At 40.5% G+C, this 16,143-nt stretch overlaps 1 protein-coding gene across 4 annotated transcripts in view; it reads left to right on the forward strand.

The window, feature by feature from the left end:
• Positions 1–16,143, forward strand: part of RAB3GAP1 (RAB3 GTPase activating protein catalytic subunit 1) — a 2,239,542-nt gene that overhangs the window by 1,754,761 nt on the left and 468,638 nt on the right. For all 4 annotated transcript variants that reach the window (XM_044074944.1, XM_044074945.1, XM_044074942.1 and 1 more), the window contains one exon: positions 8,428–8,823. In XM_044074944.1, coding sequence (XP_043930879.1) covers positions 8,428–8,823 — 396 coding nt within the window. The remainder of the gene's footprint in view (positions 1–8,427; positions 8,824–16,143) is intronic.

Below are 16,143 nucleotides of genomic sequence, written 5' to 3' on the forward strand. Positions count from 1 at the left end.
AGAGGAGACCCTGGAGAGGAGGAGATATGCTCTAGAGCAGGGGTGTCCAATCTTTTGGCTTGCCAGGGCCGCATTGAGTGAACAGAAATTGTCTTGGGGCCGCATATAAAATATATCATGTAGTTAACTCACTGCCGCGGGCGACCAAAGTCGACCTCCTCGCTGTACTGTAGGTGCATTCGAACAATGAATAAATGTAATAAATGCCTAATATTTGCCTTAAAATTCTAATTCTCATTCTAATTCTCTAATCTAACAGTTACCTCTAATATCTTAGTTAATATATATATATATATATATATATATATATATATATATATATATATATTTTTTTTTTTTGTTTGTTTTTTACAATTAAATAGATATTCATAGATATTCACTACAGCACTAGCATTTCTCACTGGGAAAGCCACTCCAGCAGTCCAACTATGTAAAATGTCAACATTAGCAGCCCTACAATACTGTAATACACAAAAATAAGCCAACAAATTTGCAGTAAAGTAAAGAATTCACATTACTGACTTAATAAAACAATTCTAAATAAGCTACAAGAGGGTCTCACCCAAACAAATGACTGGTGCCAGAAACATGGCCTCAAGCTAAATGCCAAAAATGCATCATCATCATCCCCTATGGGGAGAGTGATGTCCCCACAAATTATCACATTAATAACAATGTTGTAAGCATGCAATCAGTTGTGAGGTTGATAGAAACCTAACTTTTGACCACCATGTTGTCTCCATTGTATGGAAAGCCTTTTATATGGCCCATCTCATTAGTAAGGGTATCTTATCCAGGGACAAGGTGGTCATAACATCCCTGTATTCTTCCTTTATAAGAGCCATTACTGAGTGCAATGCCCCTTTTGGCATGTGCCTCAACAAAACACCCTGCCAAAAGAAAGACTACAACTATTTCTGACAAAAAAGGTCAAAGGACTAAGTTCACTTAGTTATCCAAACAAACTAAAACACTTCTTGCTCTCCTCTGCCTCTCACTGGCCCCTATAAATTTCATCACTGGCTTGCTTTCCAGGCTAAGAAAGATCCTGCCTTAAGAGACTTCCTTCACCACAGAAATACTGGTTATATTATACTTAAAACACTCACTACAAAGTCTACAGCCTTCACTGCAACATAGACAAGCCACTCTGTATGTACAGGTTCTGGATACAAAAGCTTCAACTTCTGTAAAAAGTTCTTCTCATTATCGAACAATGTAGTTCAGCAACACGACAAATGGATGGATAGCCATAAATGTACTCCTTGAGTAAGTAGCATAGCCTTCAGCAAACCAGATGGAAAATCCACATACTAAACTTTCCTAGCTGGATGGCTAAGATCTAATATTGGTTACTCAAGTCTACCTGCCCAAGAAGAGGGGCCTATTTAACTAAGAATTCCATTTGCAAAAATATATTCAGTATACATATTAAATCTCTCTCCTTACACACACACAAGGAACCCCTACTACTAAAATAGGCAACCTCAGTAATCACATGACACACACTCACTGAATGAAATTGTCTGGAAGTAAAAATATCTGAAAAAAAAATCATACTAGAGATGGACTCATCCAACTAATTTCCCACCACCAAAAGGACCATCAATAAATTAACAAACAACTGCTCAGCAAAACGTAAATCAATAGAAATCTATAAACTCTCTAAGATCATACTACAACTGGAGTAAACATATAACTTCCCTCCAATCTAAAGCCATTTGACATTCAGACATTTTAATTTGTGCAGAAGTTATTCAGAGACTGACAGTTTACTGAGCTGTCACATTAGCACTCTATGCTTACGTCCGAACCAATGAAGCGTACTTGTCAATTCCAAAAGAATTAAAGTAGTTTAATAAGGTTATTTGCAAGGTTACATAGCAGTTTATATTGGAAATAAGCAAAGATATTAAAAAGGCTGTTTCTCGTAATTATGCTGAAAAGTCTTCCAAGGTAAATACAACCTTCTGATTTAGTATGGAACCATACCTCTCAACCTTAGAGCAAGAAATCTGGAGAAAGAGAAAAATAAAAGTGGAACACAGGCCCAAAAATAGTTATGCATCACAGACACCAATGAAACAACTGTAGCTGCAAACATTATACATCACTTATAATCTTTCTATCCCATCATTGTCAGGTAAGCATTATATGGCTCATTCAATCCTGCCTTCTTTTGCAACAAAGAAAACCATGCTTTGAAAGGACAAATGCATTAAAAATAATAAATAAAACACATTGCATCCACATTCTGCAACTTCCTACCTGCAAACAACCACAGAGCTTTTACTGAAACTAGGGCTACTTATTTCCCAGGAATGATAGCGCTCCCTAACTAAGTCTGATGGGATAAATCAATCAGGATCTGGACTACCTGAAATAAATTAAATTATGGCCTGAAAATTGCAAGTGCACTTTGTTTAATTAAACTATATTTCTAAGCCCACTTACTGTATTTTTTCATTAACATCCCAATCTCCATTTCCAGGTCACTTTACAAGACATTGGCAGTGGTAGACTTGGCATCATGCAGATCCCTACAGGATCACACTCATACTGCTAGCATTGTCCATTAAATGTAAATATCCATCCACTGCAAATGGCAAGAAGCTATATCTTAACAAATCTACTTTTGGCATGCCTAGTACCCAGGTATCAGGTTTTGAAACAAATAACATTCTCCACAGTCCGTAAGTCTCTGCCTTTAATAATCACCTACAGTTGCAGCCCTCCCAACACACAAACACACACTAAAACCCCCAACATTTAAAAAATGACATTGGGCCCACCTGATTTGCCAGTATTGATGATCCACCAAAGCTATACTTATTGTTGCCCAATCTGCCACTGCTTAGAACCCACCAATGACAAAACAGTACTGGGTGCTTTTTTGTTTGTCAGAAAAAAACAATTCAACTTTATAGGGTCCCTATCAGCAGACCGAATATGCATGTTTTCGAATGCTTCTTGGTCGAACTGACAAAACCGAAACTGCAACCTTGCTGTTTTTGGCACTGTAGTGCGGTCTCAGAGTTGGTATATATAAGTAGGGAAGGTGGGGGGTACAGCCACCCACAGCAGGGGGTGTGGGGGGCAAAGCCCCCCACTTAATCTCATGTTTTAATGTGTTTTCTTTTTTTTTTTTTTTTTTTTTTTTTGTTGGAACAGCGGTTTTGTAAGCTTTCGCTTACATGGGGTCCATTAATCACCATTCGCTTACCTAAGCATTCGGTGATCTAATATAGACCCACTTTATATGCTACAATCCCACAAAGTCAATCCACTACTGACCCATTAACCTTAGGCTGCTGTCTCATTCTTACTCCCTGGAACTGCATTACCTTGGATGACTAATTTTATTTCCTAAGAAAAAGGCACAAATTGAAAGATGAAGTGAAAATCCATACAGTTGAGAGGTATGATTTCATATTCAATACAACACTCTCTCTGTTAGGAAAGCCACAATTTAATGAAAGTGTACTTTTAATGTGTGATATATTTGTGAGCTGACTTGTTTGTGTTCTGTAGGTAGATTGATCGTCATTATCCTCTTTGTGCATGTGTCTCTCTGCCATGCATACATACACACACACACTCTTCTTCTACTTTCACATGCACAAACATTCTGCTTTCATGCATGTACTCTCACTCATTCACTCCCTCCGTACTTACCTATTAACACAGATAAGTGCTGTATCTTTCAAAGGCAATGACAGAAAATCCATACACGAGTCCCTCTTCAGTGAGAACACACACTGACTCTTTGGCACGAAATAATGGCAGGAACACACAGATCCTTCTTTGGTGCAAAAAAATCAAAACTAGAATGGTGCTTTGGTGCTTGCACACACTGACAGAGTTATAGGTCACGGGTGTGAAAAGCACAAAACAAAAAAGTGTTTTGGGGCATGCGTATATTGATGTTGCAGTTAGAGGTTGGGGGCCACATGGAAGAGGTCTGAGGGCCGCAGGTTGGACACATCTGCTCTAAAGAGAAGAGGAATGAAGGTCAGCAGGACTAAGAATATATGTGTGTGAATGAGAGGGAGGATAGAGGAATGGTGAGGATGCAGGGAGTAGAGGTGGCAAAGGTGGATGGGTTTAAATACTTGGGATCAACAGTTCAGAGTAATGGTGAGTGTGGAAGAGAGGTGAAGAAGAGAGTACAGGCAGGATGGAGTGGGTAGAGAAGAGTGTCAGGAATGATTTGTGACAGACGAGTACCAGTAAGAGTGAAAGAGAAGATCTACAAGAGGGTAGTGAGACCAGCTATGTTATATGGGTTGGAGACAGTGGCATTGACAAAAAGGCAGGAGTCAGAGCTTGATGTGGCAGAGTTGAAGATGTTAAGATTTGCACTGGGTGTGACGAGGATGGACAGGATTAGGAATAAGTATATTAGAGGGTCAGCCCAGGTTGGAAGGTTTGGAGACAAAGCCAGAGAGTCAAGATTACATTGGTTTTGACATGTGCTGAGGAGAGATGCAGAGTATATTGTGAAAAAGATGCTAAGGATGAAGCTGCCAGGTAACAGGAAAAGAGGAAGGTCTAAGATAAGGTTTATGGATATGGTGAGAGAGGACATGCAGGTGGTTGGTGTGACAGAGCAAGATGCAGGGGACAGGAAGAAATGGAAACAGTTGATCTGCTATGGCGACCCCTGACAGGAGCAGCCGAAAGAAGAAGATGATCATGGTTTGTTTAGTTTCTTTAGATAACCAAATAGATATTTTAGATTTGCCTCATTTGGTTCTGAGAGGAGCATGGTAGTTAAGTAGATTTAGAAGGTTTCATTGAAGTAGGTGATAGCATTGCTGAGTGGCAGGGATTTTAAAGGGGGTCCAGTGGAGTAGGTTTAGACAATCCATAAATATTTGTGGGTTGAACTTAGAAAGGTTACGGTTTTGGATGTAGTGGTGTTTGAGGAGTAGAGATGCGTGCCGATCAGCGAAGGCAGGAAAGTGGTCACTGATTGGGTCAGGGAGGGTGCCAGAGGATGATATTAGATTGGGGAGGGATGCTAATATCCAGTCAAGGGTGGTGCCTGAATCTCCATTTTTGTTAGGTCTAGTAGGGGTATTAATTATCTGGGTAAAATTAAAGAGGTTGATTGCATGAGAAGGAGATTGAGAGTTGATGTTAGCCCAGTTAATGTTTACGTCACCTAGGATATAGGTTTCCTTTTTGAAGGTAGAAGAGAACCAGGAGAGGATATCTTCAAGTACTGGAATGTTGTTGTTGCCTGGAGGAATGTAGAGGGCGGCTATGCATTTAGTTTTGTGATTGTTAATCTTTAGAGATGTTATTGTTAATCTTTAGAGATGTTATGGTTAATTCCGAGTTAGAGAAAGTAGGGATAGGGTTGGTATATGGTGTTACTGTGTAGGAGGAGGAGTAAACTAAGGCTACTGCACCTCCTTTCTTGATGGGTCTGTTATTGCAGATTATTTGGTAGCCTGGTGGAAGTATTTCACTGTCAGTTATATATGGTTTAAGCCAGATTTCTGTGATAGCAACAATATCTGAGTGATTATAGAAAAGACAAAACACTGTCAAAGCACCAAAACCTCACAAACCATGTAAAAAACTGGATAACCAGGCTGTAATAATGAAACTACTCACAGAGATGGTGTATAAAATCTTTACTAGTGCTTAATAGTGATTTTGGAAGAGCCAGGCATGCAAAGTAGGGACTTTATTGCGAAGGCTTTGTGCATTAATTGTTGTGAAGCGAATGGATTTAAGAGAGTGGGGATGTGAGGGGGTGGAGACATCAATGGAAGGAGAGTTGATGGGGCGTGGGTTGTGAAGGATATCACCTGATAGTGAGAGGGACGTAAGATGTAGTAATTGTATTAAGAGGTTGATGGTAGATTGAGGTTGTCTGTAGGAATATTCGGCTGATTTGTTTTTGTGTGGTTGGTGGGAAAAGTTGGGTGTTGGTATGATTCGAAAGATTTTGGGTTTGTAGAAAAGGGTGGTGTAATAGGAGTAGAGTTCAGGAGTTATTGAGGAGTAAGGTAGTAGGGATCTAAGTTGGAAATTGGTTGTATAGTGTGATAGTGTGATATGCGGAGGGTGAGGAGGTTGTGTCAGGTAGGAGAGGGTTATTAAGATTGCTAGTAGTAATAGCGTTAGTTAAAGAGATGTGGGAGGGGACATAGTGTAGGTGGGTAGGAGTTAGTATTGTTGTGTGATTGGGACATGGACGGAATGGGAGTAGAAAGGGATATTTAATTATGGAGGTAGTGGGGGCAGGTGGAAATAGGGGGCAGGGGCGGGTTCAGACCCACAGCAGAGGTGAGCGCCAAAAAGTATCAGTAACTGCAATACACTGACATTATTGCTGTGCTGTCTGGTAGACTGTAATTTAAGTAAGTGGATAGGCAAGAATTATGAGGATGACACTTAAATTAGACTACTTTGCTTTACTTAATTGAGGGGGATTGCTAGATCTAGGAAAGGGTACTGAATCAGTAGTGAGCAGCAAGGTTCCTTAATTAGGCTTAGGTGCTGGTTAGGAGGACAATGTGGAGCTTTGCTGCCACATAGTGGAGAAGATGGGGTACTACAGATAGAACAAGAAGAAAGGGGGTATCCCTGCGAGTGTGCACACTGTCGGGGCTCAATTATACATAGACCAAATCACTGCAATTTTAATAATGCTGTAGCGCATGTAGGAGTTTATAAAAACCCACAGGATTACATGCACGTTTTGGTAGACAACACACTTTCTCCTGGGGATGCGGGTCCAGCGGGTTGCTGTTTCACTCTGGGTCAATTGTTTTCCTGGGTAGAAGGGAGTAGATCATACGGAATGCACGTTTTGGTAGACAACACACTTTCTATATATATTCTGTTTTGCCTGTGGCCTGGTCATGAATGAAATTAGTTTTCAAACCATTCCACCTAACCAGTTAACAAATGAGTGAATAAATAAATAAAATTAACAGCATGTGCCACCTTATTTAAGTGACACCCTCCCCCTGCACTCGTTGCATAACCACTGATTGAGCAGTTACCAAGGCATAAAGGGAAAAGGGTTACGTTTATTCCGAAATATCTGCTATTGTTTATTTTAGGACACACTGGAATGAGCAGTAGCAAGCTCTGCCCCTGTTATGACATGTTCTGTGTGTTATTACTGCTCACTTTAAAAAGTCTGAATATCCGCAGTGGTGGTGCTATGGTAGCGTTGTCGCCTCACAGTAAGACTATGTCCTTTTCGACTCTCAGCTAGAGCGGCTTCTGCATGGAGACATGCGTGAATGGGCGTACCTTCATTGAAGGTTGTGCATCAGGGCTGACAACTTGGCACGTAAAAATAAACTGCCAATCATTAGCGGACCGGAGTTCCACTGTGGTGACCCCTAACCGGGAAAAGTCGAAGGACACAACAACTTTAAAAAGTCTGAATAGTGGTGCCAAACAGTCGATGATGTAATTCTGCTTCTGTAGTCCCTCCCCAAAGCCTGTTATATAAACTGTCCACTTCACAGCCTTTCACTTTTCCTAATTTAGCAGATAGTGTTAGATTAGATCTCCAAACTGTGTTGCATAATTAGCAGTAAAATTCTGATGATTGTTATTAAATAACTAAAGTAATCATTCAAAATATTTGCATTTTAATAAACTTACAATTTACATTAACTTACCCTTAGAACTTGTAATTTTCTTTGCATGTAGTAAAACTTTAAAGACAATATATTGAAATAAATGTTAATATTATACTAGTATTAGTAAATAATAAATAATTGCATGACAAAACAGCACAAAAATCTGTGAAAAAAGAAGCATAGTATTTATTACATAAAGTACACTTTTGGTGGGATTTGGAAACTGGCATAATTATTTGAGAATGGGCAGAAGTAGCATTTCAGACAGAAGTTAAAATACCGGGGGTAATGTGCATATTCACATAAAAAGCATGACTGAAAACATTTGAAAAAAACATTGATTTCAAAAAATTGAATACACACGTATCCTCTTCACAACACCTTAAAAATATTTTTTTACAGTAATTGTAGTAAGTAACTCAAAATACTTTCAAGTTTTGCTAAGAAAAGGTCAAGCACGTAAGTACCACACATTCCCCAGCCACAACTCTGCAAACTTCAGTGGCGTGTCTTAATTTAACCATTGGCCAAATCACCCTGCTGGCTACTTTGAAGATTGAAGCAGACTTCTCTGATGATAAATAAATTAGACTAATTGTCAGCAGATACAGGGAGCAAAACATGTGATAACACTGTGTATTAGCTTTAATTAGCTGACAGAGTTTTAATTTGCTTTTACAAAAGTCTTCTCTTTCTATGTTATAACTTATAATGGTTTATGTTAATAGTAGTAGACAAAGCACTGCAGTTGTTGCTCTTACTAGTTTTTATTTTGTCTGATGTCATGATAAATTGTTGTTTTATTTAGATGCTGAATTGCTGTATTGAGAGAAAGAAAGCAAGGGATGAAGGAAGAAAACTGCAAACATCAGGAAGCTTTTCCAGTATGGGAGTGGACCAGAAGTCATCGAGTAGTGATGCTGGGAAAAAAGCTCAGGTCCAGTCTTTAGCAGATGGTCACAAAGAAACTGATAAAGATAAGAGAGAGATAGGCAAATCATGGGAGTCTTGGAGTGACAGTGAAGATGAGTTTTTTGAGTGCTTAAGTGACACTGAAGACCTTAAAGAATCTGCTGAAGAGAGTACTGTAAAGGAAGGCGTGCCAAAAGAAACACAGAAGGTGAAAGCAGAAGGACGTCTACATCAGCATAGCAAGCTAATGCTGCTGCACGCAGAAGCACCCTTGTACATTCCTGTAACCCAGGTGAGTGAGTGTTTTTATGTTAACTTCTGCACACAGAAGCAGTGCATTTGTTTCCTGCTGCTGGTAGACAGGAGTGGATGTTAAGCGCTTTGTATAGCATTACATTTCAGTAGTTTGACTGAGCCTGGAAAATTTCTCTTTGGGATTAAGGTCATAATGCAAGCTCTGCTGTTAAAAGGAGGAAATTGGTGCAGTTTACCATGCTGAGAACACTAATCAGATTGTTTCTGTCTTTTTGGCACGCAGTCAGCAGCATGCATTACCATCTTTTCCCTGGTGCATAAACACCTGGTCCTGCTGAAACTGCCTAGATACCTTATTCTGTCAATATTTGCTCTGTAATGGAGAGACATACTCTGACATTTACATTGTAGACACATTTATCACCAAATCGTGTTTATGTAAATGATGTTTAAAAATAAGAAAAGGATGTACTGTCATTCTTTCTACATGGATTCTTTCTTGTACTGTGTTAGCACCTTTATTTTCATGTAACATGAGTTTGGTTTTGTTACACATTCCACAGTGTGGTATGCTTCTTTATCCAGATGACCTTGTAGTTTAATGTTTGTATGCTTCTCCTGTTATTGTAAAACAACTTCTGATCTTGATGTTCTAAATAATTTGATTTAATGAAACAGAAAATTAATAAGTCAAAGCAAGACAAAAGTCTGTGCTTTTTGGCACTGTTAAAATGATACAGCAGGAATTTATAGGTTTGAGAGTAACTTGTCCTCTTAGATGTATTTCTTTAGATCACTATTGCAGTATTCTAAATAGGTTATCTCAACAAGTAACCTGGATAAACCCTGTGTGATACCAAAGCTAAAACCTACCAGCAAAAAAAAAGTCAGAGGAAAAGAAGTTAGAAGAAGAGACTTGAAAAATCAAGGAAAAGGTCTCCGGATCCAGCTAGTCCTTTGGGTCTGGTACCAAAAACACTTAGGCAGTCAGATCCACCTACTACTCAGGTGCGAACTCCCTCCTTTTATGCTACATTTTCTGTGGAGCTGGTGAGCCTTCAGCTGCATTCACCCATTTTACAGGGCAAGCACCATTCCAGACCTCCTTCAATAGCTTCACCTTCAAGGTCAGTCCAGTCTAGCAGAAGTCTCCCAGAAGTGGATGTTGATCGAATAATGAAGAAGTTATTAATTACAAAGATCCAACTGTGAGTCCTTCTAGTGCTGCTCCAGAGGGAGGTCCAGGTACAAGCCCATTGGACCTGGTCATGGTCCTGGTACAGTTTCATTTTTTGGAACTGGTTCCTATGAGTCCACACCCTTCTGGCACACACCATTCTGATATGACAGTTCAGGGAACTTTGGCATTGACTACATCCCTTACTCTCGACTCTGATGGTATCAGCGCGAGATGAGTCTCAGAGCTGAAGCATCAGTGTTTGGTTCCTGGTAATGTAGTCGGCTCCAAGATTTTTGGAGCTGCCTCTTCCCCTCTGTGCCTCGGCACTTGATAGCTCAGGTCTGAGGTCATCCTCTGAGCTGATCTCGATTGGACGAGGAGAGTTCCACAGTCCTTCATCTGAGGGAATGCTTCCTCTGTTCCACTGATGGCAAATGTTTTTGATGCTGTTGAAAGGGCTTTGGCTGAAACAAGAAGGTAGGTGTGCATCTCACATTAGGATCAGTCCAGACTCCCAGTGGAACCTGCACCTTATTGCATTCATTCAGACTAACAGGGAAAGTCAGAACCCATATGCTTTGAGGCTACTCAGTGCTTGAGTTCCCAGTCGGATTCTTACTTGTCTCCACAAGAACTCCAGATGCATGCTCCCAGGAAACAGACATGCAAACAGAATCACTTAGACTCCTCTCTTGCGTCCGTCCATGAAGACATGGATTTGGATTAAGACAAAAGATTCATGTCACATTCGGAGACATCCTAGAATTGATGAAGCAGAAGAGGGGTCTGTCCACTGAAACTCCTTTTCTGGACAAACCTGTGGTACTTGAAGCTTTCAGAACTGGCTCATCTGCTTCCTGGGTGGATCACCACTGGGTGCTCTTAAAGATATTATGGCACAGAGGGCATGGAAGGACCCAGATGCCGTAGAATCTATCCCCTCCTAAAAAGACAAGATATTAGTAGCCCCAAAGGATAAGAAACACTAGATGAAATGATCCGCAGTAGATGCTGTGGTAGTAGCAGCACCCATAAAAGAAGAACTGTTTGAGGAGAGGTCTTCCGTCCATCCTCCTAACAGGGAGTCAAGGGCATTGGATATACTAGGAAAATGAGCATATGTTTCAGTGACGTTTGCGCTCAGTGTGCTGAATAACCTTGTATATTTGACTTGCTTTCAGAGTGACTTCACCAAGGGGATTTCCAAGATCCTCTTGAGTAACTTGCCTTAGGATGTTCAAATAACAGTGGACACCCAATTATCTACACTACAATCCACCTTTAATGTAACTGTGTACCTGCTGCCCAACACAGCAGATGGTACAGCAAGAGCAGCATGCATCAGCATGCATCGCCATGCCTGGATGTGGCTGTGCTACTTTGTGGAAAGCTTCAAGGCATCCTTTATTAATGCCCCTATTCAGACAAAAATTTAGATATGCTTACTAGGATTGAGCAAAGACGGTCAGACTCTATATGTCATAGGAATCCACCCCACCAAGGTCCTATTCTAGGAATCAATGGGGTGGTAAGAAAATGTGAATCAGAAAATCACAAGGTTTTCACCACTGGAGACAGACACCCCCCCCCAGAAGCAGAGGGGGAGGTAATTCGAATGAACGTCACCCCAGAAGCAGAAGTGGACTGCATAATCTGGGTTGCCACAGTCCTTTCACCAAGAAATCCTATCAGTGCCCCTAAAGGGTTACCCAGCTGCTGTACACTGAAGGCAGTTGGGGGAGAGGGGCATTTAACCTTATACCCACAAGCCTGACAAAACATTACATCAGATCCGTGGATGCTAAGGATAATCATCAAGGCTACACCATTCCCTTTTTGTACCCTCCAAAAAAGAGTTTAAAGATTCCTGATATTCCACCCAGTCAGTTGTAATCTACAGTAACAGATGTTTCAAAGTTGCTAGAAAAAAAAAAAGTCATCCAACAGGTCCTCCCAGTCCAGTTAGGATCTGGATTCTATTCCAGGTTCTTTTTATTTCTGAAGAAAACAGGGGACGTCAGACCAATTTTGGACCTCAGTCACCTCAGCCAGTTTGTGAAATAAACAAAGAAGTTCTGGATGGTCATGGTACAGTCCAGATTGCATCTGCTGAGGAAAAATTATTAGATGTGCTAAATAGCTCTTCAATGCGCCTACTGTCATATAAAGTTTCAGAGACAATCCAGAAGATTTTTCTGTTTCTTTCCATCTGGGGGCAATGAGGACCACCTTGGTCTTGCAGTGCCATTCTGTCTCACCATAGCCTCCTCAATGTTCACCAAGGTAATAGCAGTGGTAGTAGGTCGTCTCTGACTGCAAGGGATCCAGGTCTTCTCATATCTAGATGATTGGCTCCTAACTGCTACTTTTAAAGATCTACTTCTACAGCAACAAACTACACAGCTCTGTCTGGCAGATCTGTTAGGGATCACAGTGATTCATGCAAAAATATCAACACAGCTCTTCAAATTGTCAAACTCTCATCAAAGAGAATATTGTCCTTAAGGCTTACAGCTACTCAGGTAGTCCAGCAACTCTGCCCACAAGTAAGGTTGATTCTATGACTGTTAAGTCTGATGGCCTCTACTATCACCTTAGTTCCATTAGTGAGATACCACATGAGAGTGTGACAGTGGACTCTCTCAGTCAAGTGGTCTCAGAGTCCTGATTCCATACATACCAAAATTTGTTTCCCACAAATTTTCAGAGATCATATAAAGTGGTGGATGAGTTCTCTGCCAGTCACAGAAGGGAGACCTTTTTGTCCACCAGTTCTTCAGGCCAACGTAACCAGAGATGTTTCCCTTCTAGGGTGGGGATGGTGGCATTTCAAAAGGAAGATAGTTCATGGTTGTTGCTCACCTGTAGAGGCCAGCCTTCACATCAGTATCTTGGAGGTGAGAGTGGTCCTCCTAGCATTGTAGGCTTTTCAGGACCACCATCCCAGGGGTGTGGTCTCCATCCATACGGGCAATGTCTGTGGTTTGGTACATCAACAAATAAGGGGAGCATGATTTTACCCAGATTGCTGGGAGGCCATGAGAGTGCAGGAATGGGTGATGTCTTCCCATTGCTTTCTAATAACACACATACCTGGAATAGCATAGTACTAGCGGACAAGCTGAGTAATTCGATTCTATTGCTTTATGTGTGGTCTGTCAACAAGACAGTGTGAACAGAAATTTTTAGCCCCTAGGGGCAACCTTGCTGTGACCTTTTTGACTCTTGCATAAACAACAAGTGTAGCAGTTACTTTGCCGTCATTCCTCCACAGGGACAGTCACCAAGAGATGTTCTAGTCCACAGTTGGCCTCTGAGTATCCTGTATGCTTTCCCACTAGTACCAGTCATGAAAAAATTCATTCACAAAGCAACAAGGTGCAAGACCAAGGTGATCCTCACTGCTGCCTTCTGGCCATGACAGGCTTGATTTCCCTTCCTTTGACCTCACTTGATAGAGCTTAGTCCAGATCATCTGAGTCACCCATCTGGGATACTTCTACCAGATCTACAAACCCTAAAGTTATCTGCATGGTTTCTCCAACTTTAACGATAGCCAGAGATGCCAGGGTTTCCTCTCCTGTGGTTTACATTTTTACTTTTTCAGAAAAACAGTCAACCAAAAAGATTTGTAGTAGTAAGTAGAGAAATTTTTCTATCTGGGCTTCATTGAAGGGACTGGACCCCTTCTCCACTCCTCTCCCATCAAAAGTGGATTTTCATTTAGAACTTTTCACAAAAAAAACAGTTTTCTTGCTGTTAACCTGCAAATCTGCTGTATCAGATTTTCACATAGGGTATAATGACGCTCCCTTGCTTCTCTTAAAATCTACAGAGCTTCATCAAAGGAGCTCTGGGACTCAGTTCCTCCTTAGGATGTTACAGTCATGCTTCGACCAGTAACGCAGAAACTCTCTGAACCGGCAATGGATCGTAAGTATCCGTTTTGGAAAAATGGTTTTCTAATTGCAATTACATCCACTAAATTTCCGAATTACAGGTGTTGTCATGTAAGACCACCTTTCCTTATTTTCCACAAAAGCTGAGAGGCAATTTGAACAAATCCTTTTCTTCCAAAGGTAACATCCAAAGCAAATTTAAATCAATCCATTGATTTGTCCAACTTTTTTCCTAATTTTTTGTAAAAAGGGCGAACATCTGCTGCATACCCTGGATGTTCACAGACAGCTCAGGTTTTACTTTCACTGTACCGTAGGTATGAGAAAGTCAAATCAACTCTCTGTATTCTTTTCCTAAGCAAAATTGGGAAGAAATGTGTCAATGTTACAATTTCCAAATGGCTTTCAGCTGTATTTCCTTTGTATATAATGAGCAGGGTTTATCCTTACATACAAAACCAAAGTCCCATTCCATTAGGGCAGTGGCTGCATTCTATAGCATTCATGAAAAGAGTTCCCATCAGTGACATTTGTGCAACAGCAACATGGTCAGTAGTTCATATGTTTTAGATCTCATCACAAACTAGATGTGCAATCCACAGCTCATGCATTCTTCAGTTCTACCATTCTCATGAATTCTTACTTGATACCACCCAAGTTTCCTTTTAGGCAGCTTGGGAATCTTTCTCAAATGTTGAATTGGATGAAAACAGATATCAGATACAAAAGTTATGTACTTGGCATAACGATAGATCCATGTAGTCTTATTTTTGTCCAGTTCAATATCCCTCTCTCCTTACTCCTTGCAAATATTCACCTGCACACTTCTTGTGTTCAGAGAGGCCTCGACCAAGACCCTATCTGCTATAGGTTACATCATCTATACTGATGTATTTAGTAAGCTGTTACTTTGATTTTGCAAGAATGGAGCAATGTGGTTGGAGAGAGACTGCAAAATTGATCTGAAGTAAATTAGGAAGGAGGAGTGAATTATGGGTAGGGGTGGAGTCAGAGCCACAGATTCAAAGCCCTGGAAGAAGGTGCGAAGATTGAATCCAACAGCTCAAACATTGAACCAGATGAAAAATGTATTTATTTATATTTGTTTTTTTGGGCAGTATAGTGATCTCAGTGGACCATTTGCAGGTACAGCCCCTGTGAATAGGATCACATAAGAAACGAACAAAGCATATTTACAGATATAGGGTTATGCTAAAAAACAAATACATGTACAAATTTACAAATGCAAGAATATGCTACAACATTTAGTTCAAGAAGCAGTTAATGTCAAAACATGGATGGAAAAATGAAATATGCTTAATAGAGCTTTATGGATAAGATTTAGCTTTAATGATTGAGATGGCTTATGCTACAGTAGCTGCATTCAATTTATAGAGAAATATGAAGACAGAAGAAGCAAATAAGAATAGTTGTAAGAAAGGATTTCATGGGAAAGGACAGATAAAAGGTGAGAGGGGCATGCAGTGGGAATTGGAGTAGAAAGGTGTGTGAGAGATGCAAAGAGAAGAGGGAAGTAGGATGAATAAGATGCAGTATGTAAGGGGATAGCAAGATTAGATAAGGAAGGATGAAGGAGGGATAAACGGGTGTGTGAGAGATCTGCAGAGTTCATGTAATATGACCTGAGTGAGTGCAGCTGCATTTGCTTGGGTGACAAGTTGTTCCTTGTTGTCTGAAGTCTGAGTACTTTTGGATGTCTTAGACTAAGAAAAGGAATGGAGTTCCATAATTTAGGTGCTAGGATGGAGAATGCACAGCCAGTGCAATACAGTGTACTTTTTGGAGTTAGTAGGATGGGTTGAGAGTGAGAGATACCCCTGAGATTATGTGTATGTGTGTGTGTGTGTGTGTGGGGGGGTTGTTGAAAAGTTTGAGTGAGAGGGGGACGATGTCTCAGGAGAAAGGACTGTGTGAGTTACTGATCCTAGTAGAAAGTTGGCTGTCAGGTCTACTGAGAACCATTTAGCTTTGGTGAGTGTTAGGCAGTGGTGTTCATTATTAGGAGAGTTAGAAGTGAACCAGCAGTTTTTATTGGAGATGGTTTGTAAGGTGGTGGCATTTTTCCTTGAGACTGCGGCTGTAATGGTTCGTCCATATTCGAGTTGAGATAAGGATATCCTTTTTCCTGTGGCAGTTTTGGCTGGCTTGGACAGAAGAGGCAATAACCTGTTCACCTAGAACAGTAGTGTGTTAATTTTTTGTATACACTTTGAATGTGTAATTGAAAATTAAAAGGTTGGTCTAACCAAATGCCAAG

Source organism: Protopterus annectens, chromosome 6.part0 (genome assembly GCF_019279795.1).
Source record: "Protopterus annectens isolate FY-2018-M chromosome 6.part0, PAN1.0, whole genome shotgun sequence".
Taxonomy (NCBI): Eukaryota; Metazoa; Chordata; order Ceratodontiformes; family Protopteridae; genus Protopterus; species Protopterus annectens.